Below are 7,605 nucleotides of genomic sequence, written 5' to 3' on the forward strand. Positions count from 1 at the left end.
GCAAAGCATACTGTGTTCATTTTTTAGAATGCCTGTTTTTTCTTCCATTCTCAAGCTCCCCCCGCTTTCTAATTCTGCTCTCACAGTATGACTATCATGGGAACATGTTAAACACAATTATATGTATATAACTTTTACCAGGTTAGTTGCTGCCATGGAAGAGGAAAGGGATGGGAGGGTGGCAGAAAAATGGGCAACTTAGAAACCTGCAAATAGATGAATGCTGAGAACCACCCATAAAAAGAACTATGAAAAGACACATGTACGCGCACACACACACACACACACACACACACACACACACACACAACTCCTCACCAGAAAAACAGGAAGGGAAAGGGAGAAGAGGTAAAGGCAGGATGCTACCTAAGACTGTAACCAAAAAATGTGTGTAGGGTTTACTGATTTGTTTACATTTTGCACTGGCAAAGAATTGGAAACTGAACAGCTGCCCATCAGCTGGGAAAGCACTGTATGGTATATAAATATGTTGTATGATGAAGGAAATGGTTCAGAGAAACCTGGGAAGACTTGGATGCAGAATGAAGGGGGCAGAAGCCAGAAGAGTGTTCAGAATAACAGAGATTAGCCACATAGCTTCAAAAGACTTAGGAATTCTGATCAGTGGAGGGCTATATCCATTCCAGAGGGCCTCAGTCACCCCAATTCATTTCAAGTGGACCCCTAGAGAGAGAGAGAGAGAGGTGAAGGACTTAAGAGAGCAGAAGTCATTTGGGGGTGATTGGCATACGGGTAGTTCTCCACCGTGTTCATCCAGAATGACAATCTCAAGTAGAAAAGGAATCCTCCAAGAGATGAGTACATTTATCCACTCAGCCCTGGCTCCATGGTTGGGGAGCACGCCTGCTTCACTGCCAAGTGCTAAGGAAGAAGCGGCATTCCCTGGGAGGTCCAACTCACCTCTGATCCTTTTGTGCTTTTCTTTTTGTTAGGTTTTTGCAAGGCAAATGGGATTAAGTGGCTTACCCAAGGCCACCTGGCTAGGTAATTATTAAGTGTCTGAGGCCGGATTTGAACCCAGGTACTCCTGACTCCAGGGCCGGTGCTGCTTCTTAAATCTCTGCAATGTCTTCCTAAAAACCTCTGGGTCATCCCCCCCCCCCAGGCTCTGCCCACCCTGCTCTGGGGTGCTCAATGCCACCAACGTCTGCCTCCAATCCAGCCTCTTTTCTCGGGCCCAGATTTCTTTAGAGCATGAATTGAGAGGCCCACACCTGTTCTACAGATTGTGGTGAAAAGGACTTTCCTAGGGAGGAGGGATCCAGAAACTTGGCTGCCATTCTCCAAGAGCACCATGGCTTTGGGACAGACCTCTCCAAAGACTCTTGGGGAGCTAAAGAGAGAAGGTGGTCCCTAGTTGGCCCAGTCTACTCATGGGGGTACTTCCAAATCATGGATCATCAAGGGGGCCAAAGATCAACACCTTTATTTTACAAAATGAGGCAGATCTCCATCAAATTCATGTCTTAGTTTTATTGAGAGGCTCCTTTACACTCAGTCCTTTGGTCCTAGAAAGGTAAAAATGTGTCTGAGCTCCATTCATCCTGCAGGATGATGATGATGACCAACCCTGCCCCCCAAACTGCCACAGCAACAAGAAAGAGTTCAAGACAGAAGACCCAGTCACCCCATGCCTCATGTCTTCTCCTGGGCTGTCCTTCAGTTATTTGGAAAATCAGACGTCAGGGAAGAAATCTGGAGAGTTTCATGTGCCCCTGGGGAGCAGCAACCCACCCAAAAAATACCCTCAGGGAAGACTAGAAAACCAGTGGAGGAGGGCTCACTTTGAAGCAAGGGCCATTTCAGGGGCCAAACAAGCCAGGGCCCATCAGGGGGTAGGTCTGATCCGGGAGGGCACTACCAATGTCGGGGGTCGACGCAGAAGCAAAGCCGGTCTCGGAACCAACGGAGCAGCCTTGCTCCAACTGGACTGAGCCACCTGGCATGCCTGTGGGGAGGGGCTGCAGATGCCCCTGCATGAGGGGTGGGGCACAAGAGGCCACAGGGGCTGGGGATCCCATGGGATAGCCCCAGCCCATGGGCCCCACGGGGGCCTCCAAGGCACCGGTGGCATAGGGGGCTTGGAGGGCCACCTGGTAGGGAGAGGGCCCCTCTCCATAGTTCTGGAGCCAGTTCTCAGACACCTGGTCGACGGGTCCAGCATAGTCTTCGGGACAATCATCCATGGGGTCCACTTGAAACAAAGAAGGGTGACTGAGGCCTTGGGGTCCGGTGTCTGGTTCCAGCTAAAAGAAGGGGAAGCAGATGACCCGAAGGCCCCTGGAATGGGGGGGACCCCTGGGCGGCCTGCTTCCCGATGCTTGGGCAGGGGGTCTTTACCTGACACAGTCTGTGGTCTTGGGGCTGGAGGGCATAGGGGGGTGCCTTCTGCGATCTCTTGACCTTCAGCCTCTGGTTCTGGAACCAGGTCTTGACCTGGAGAAGCCAAGCAGCTCCGGTCACCCCGCTGACCCTGGGGGTCCCGCCCCTCCCCGCCCCTCCCCCGCCCCCTGACCTGCTTGTAGCTCAGCCCCAGCTCCCGGGCCAGCTGGCTGCCCCGCTCCGCTGTTATGTATCTGGACTGGGCGAAGCTGGCCCTCAGCAAGCGCAGTTGCTCGGGCCGGAACGTGGTCCGGCTCTTGGGCCTCCGGGCCCGGCTCTGGTCCACGTGGTGCTCCTGGACCCTGGGGGGGTCCGACCCGGGCATGGAGGGGGGGGCTGGGGAGGGGCGAGGCCGGGGTCAGCCCTGCGCCCCGGGGAAAGCAGCCCGGCCCGGGTGTGGGGCGGGAGGGGGCGAAGAAAGCAGACCCCGGGGCCGGCTCCGGGTGGCTGAGATAGCCGGGCCCGGGTTCCAATCTCGCCTCGGGCCCGGGCCTGGCTGCCCCCCCCCCCCCGGCCCTCCTCCTCCCCTCCCCCTCCGCCCCACGTGCAGCCCCCCCCCAGGCCCGACAGGAGCCCCTAGCAGGGCCCGAGGAGTGCCCCCTCCCCCCGACGTGCACCCCCCCCAGGCCCAAACTGCGCCCTCCTCCCCCCGACGGGCGCCCACTCCCCCTCCTCCCTCCCCGACGGGCGCCCCCCGGACCCGCTCACCGGGCCTGCCGGGCTCGGGGGCCGCGGGCTCGGCGGCAGCGGCATGGACGGGGCGGGCGGCCCAGCAGCGCTCCATGGCTCGGCTCCGGGCTGGGCTCCGGCCTGGCCTCGCACCCGACGGCTCCGGCCCCGGGCCCCGCCCGCCAGCCAATCCCGTCCGGGGGCCTCGCCGCGGGGGGCGGGGTGGGGGCTGGGCGGGCCCGCCCGGGGCGGGGGCGCGGGTCGTGACCCGGGAGGGGCCTCAGTTTCCTCCTCGGGGAGCAGGCCGCGGCCCCCTGCAGAAGCAACGGCCACCCTCCGGCCCGGCACAGACCCCCCCGGGCCCGGGTCCCCCCCAATCCTCCCTCAGATGAGCTGCGACCTAGGCGAGGTCAGAGGTCAAGCGTGGGCTCCCCATCCGGTGATTGTGGATTGACGTTTGATTGACTGATTGATCGAGATCGGAGCTCTGATGGTGCCGCGGGGACCTCCCCACAGCAGGGGGCGGGAGGGCGGGAGCCGGACAGGCCCGGCCGGGCGGCGCCACTGGTGTATTGGCTCCTCCCGGGAGGGGGCAGTTGTGGATTCAAATCCTTCTCAGCTTCTCCTTCTGTAAAATGGGCGGGATCGGGGCCCCATGCTGTGGGGTGACAGGGTCTCTCGGGCATGGACTTCTAGCAGCTCTCAACAAGACATGCCCCCTTCAGATCCGCCCCCCAGGCCTGGCTTCTGTCCCCAGGGGCCCAGGCCCGCTTCCCCCCACTCGGATTTCTGAGACACATCCGCAGCCCCCCAGAGTGGAGTCCCACACGGGAAAGGGAGTTGTGTAGCCAGGGCCCTCTCTCTTGCCCCTGACCCCAGGGGTCATGGGTAGCAGCAGGGACCCTGGGAGGGTCCTCAGGAGGGGTCTTTCTGGAGAAAGGCTGGGGGGAGGCGCATCCTGAGCCTCTTCCAGCCCTTTTCTACAGCTTTGTGAGTTGGGAGAGGGCAGCAGATGGTGGGGTGACCCAAGGCTGGGCAGGGCAGAAGTGGCCATGGTGGCGAGGGTCTACAGCGAAGAGAGACACAAATCCAGACTGAGAGTCTGGAATACAACTCACCAGGCTAGAAGGGCACAAACAGTTCAAGGAATCAGAGGGAACTGCAACCGAGCTAGGAATCCAAGGGAAAGAGCTTAGGAAATTAGAAGGTGCATGAAGGGTCTCCACCAGTGGCCAGTGTCAGTATTCTAGGTCTGGGCAGCACTGGCCTGGGACCTACATTCAGAAACAACTATGGAAATAGCAACCAAACAGTAACATTCTAATAGGAGAAGACCTGAACATTCCTCTGTCAGAAGTGAACAAATCTAACCAAAACAGAAATGAGTAAAATACAGAACAGAACAAATTGTAAAAGAACTTCAGAGTTGCATAATTTGTGGGATTTTCCATCAAAGTGCTTGTGTATTTCTTCGTCCCATGTGATAAGATTCCTTCGGATCCCTACTCCATTCCCATCAGTTTTTTTTTACACAAGTCATATAGCAATAATTAGATAAGCTAGGTTCTTAAAGGAGGTCTTGATAACGGCCTCTAAACTGTCCCTGTCACCACTTGTTTACCAGCAATGAAGCTCAGGGGTCCAGCCACAAGAACATGCTCTCCATCCTGGTTTACATGAGGACACATTAGGCGTGCCATAGATTCCCATCCAAGGATCAAACACCTTTTCATTTCATGGCAGTGGTCACTGGCTGGGACCACAATGACCTTTAAGCCCCAGAGGCTTCCTGAGGGAGGCAGCCACTTGCCAAGGTCTCACTTGATGGTTTTATGTTGAGCTTCAAGCCCTCTTTGACCCTCTCTCTTTGGATTCCCCTCCACTCTCTGTCATCAGAGCAGAATCATCTGACTGTTGGAGAGTGCTGAGATTTCTCCAGGCTACTTCATTCCAGCTTGTCAGGCATCCAGCCTGCATATAACATATAACATATATCATGATGCATTCTGCATATAAGTTACATAACAATATGGAGCCTGTCATACTCCTCTTCCAATCTTAGGCCAATCAGGTGTTCCATTTTCAATTTGACCCCCATATCTAGGTTCCTCAGAAGATAAGGCAGATGATCCTCCCAACTCTGTTTTAAAGTTTATTTAGTATTTTATTTTTTCCCCAGTTACATGTAAAAAAGCAATTTTTAACATTCATTTTTAAAACTTTGAATTGAAAATTCTCTCCCTTCTTCCATTCCTACCCTACACCCACTAAGAAGGCAATTTGAAAGAGATTATACATGTGTAGTCACGCAAAGCATTTCCATTATCATCATGTTGTAAAAGAAAATATAGATCCCCCCCAAAAAAAACTAAAGAAAAATAAAGTTTAAAAGTTTGTTTCAATTTGTGTTCAGGTATCATCAGTTCTTCCTCTAAGGATAGAAAGCAGTTTTCCCCATAAGTCCTTCAGAGTTGTCTTGGGATCACAGGATGACTGAGAATAGCGAAGACCATCCTACAATATTGCTGTCACTTTGTATGCAGCACATTGACCTTGCATCAGCTCAGGTAAATCTTTCCAAGTTTTTCTGAGAGCACTCTGGTCATCATTTCTAATAGCAGAATAGTAGTATTCCTTCATGGGCACATAGCAACATTTGTCCAACCATTCTCCAGTTAATGGACATCCCCTCAATTTCCCATTCTTTGCCACCAGAAAAGAACTGTTACAAATATTTTCATACATATAGGTCCTTTTAAAAAAAATCTCTTTTCAGATACAGACTAATGGTAGTACTGTTAGGTCAAAGGGTATGCATGGTTTCATAGCCTTTCAGGTATCGTTCAAAATTGCTCTACAAAATGGTTTAATCGGTTCACAACTCCACCAGCAATTCATTTTCCACCCCCTTCCCTGCCACATTCATTACTTTCCTTTTCTGTCCTATTAATAAATCTAATAACATTGTTTTAATTTGTAATTTATATTTTTTAAATTTTAATTTCTCCAATCACTGAGTTAGAGCATTTTTTTCATACAGCTATGGATAGCTTTGATTATTTCATCTGAAAATTATTCATATCTTGATCATTTATCAGATGAAGAATGGCTCTTAATTGATGATAAATTTGACTTAGTTCTCTGAGAAATGAAGTCTTTATAAGAGAAACTTGTTTCAAAACTGTATTCAGTTAATATCACCACCTATATTTCCTCCATCTTACCCCCCCCAATTTATTCTCTTCTCTCTTTCTCTTTGCTTCCCAATCTGCCCACTCTTCCATCACCACCTACCTTTCTCTTCTCCCTTCCTCTCCTGTTTTCTAGTAGAGTGAGACAGATTTTTTTTTATACCCAACTGAGTATGCGTGTTATTCCCCCTTTGAGACAATTCTAATGAGTAAAATCCACTCACCTTTCCTTTCTTCCTTGCCTCTCTAAAAGCTTTCTTTGGTCTTTTTTATGTAGGATAATTTACTTTGTTCTACTTTCCCCCTTCCCTTTCTCCCAATATAGTTTTCTCCCACTCTTTAATTTTATTTAGATATCATCCCTTCATATTCAACTCACTCCCATACCCCCTTATCTATGCTCCTTCTAATTGGTCTAATAATGAGAAAATTCTTACAAGTTACCAGTATTATTTTCCCAGGTAGGAAAGTAAACAGTTTAATCTTTTAAGTCCCTTATGATTTTCCTTTCCTGTTTCCCTTTTTATGCTTTCTTTGAGTTTTTGTCCTTGAAAGTCAAATTTTCTGTTCAGTTCTGGGTTTTTCATCAGGAAAGTTTGAAGTCCCCTACGTCATTGAATGTCCATCTTTTCCCCTGAAAGAATATGCTCAGTTTTGCTGGTAATTGATTCTTGGTAATCTCATTTCTTTTGCCTTCTGGAATATCATATTCTAAGCCCTCCAATCCTTTAATGTAGGAATGATTAAATTGTATACTATACTGACTGGGGTTCTACAATATTTGAATTTTTTTTTTCTGGCCGCTTGCAATATTTTCTTTCTGACTTGGGTTCTCTGGAATATGGCTTTAATATTCCTGAGTGTTTTTACTTTGGGATCCTTTTCAGAATGTGATCAGTGGATGCTCTCTACCTCTATTTTACCCTTTGATTCTACAACCTCAGGGAAGTTTTTCTTGACCATTCCTTAAAAGATAACGTCTAGATTCTTTTATTGATCATAGCTTTCAGGTAGTCCAATAATTTTTTTACTTATTTTTGAATGTTATTTAATGTTGGATTTTTTTTCAATTACATACCAAGACAGTTTTCAACATTCATCTTGATGTAAGACTTTGGGTTCTGCATTTTTCTACCTCCTTCCCCATGACAGCAAGTAATCTGATACATGTGTAAAGATATATGATCATGTTTAACATATTAGTCATGTTGTGAAAGAAGAATTAGAATAAAAGGGAAAGCTATGAGAAGAAGAAAAAAACCATAAAACAAGTTTTAGAAAGTGAAGATTGTTTGCATTGTCTGCATTCAGACTTCATGGTTTTTTCTCTGACCTTGGTCAT

At 49.5% G+C, this 7,605-nt stretch overlaps 1 protein-coding gene across 1 annotated transcript; it reads right to left on the reverse strand.

Annotated features, from left to right (window-relative positions):
* Positions 1-1,520: 1,520 nt before the first annotated feature.
* On the reverse strand, positions 1,521-3,231 carry LOC141522939 (uncharacterized). Its single transcript, XM_074236290.1, has 4 exons — positions 3,112-3,231; positions 2,537-2,739; positions 2,362-2,457; positions 1,521-2,267 (listed from the first exon to the last, which is right to left on the reverse strand). Exons 1-4 carry the CDS (start codon positions 3,185-3,187, stop codon positions 1,824-1,826), a joined length of 819 nt encoding a protein of 272 aa, XP_074092391.1. The 5' UTR covers positions 3,188-3,231; the 3' UTR covers positions 1,521-1,823.
* Positions 3,232-7,605: the final 4,374 nt, after the last annotated feature.

This window comes from Macrotis lagotis, chromosome 4 (assembly GCF_037893015.1).
Source record: "Macrotis lagotis isolate mMagLag1 chromosome 4, bilby.v1.9.chrom.fasta, whole genome shotgun sequence".
NCBI classification, from domain to species: Eukaryota; Metazoa; Chordata; class Mammalia; order Peramelemorphia; family Peramelidae; genus Macrotis; species Macrotis lagotis.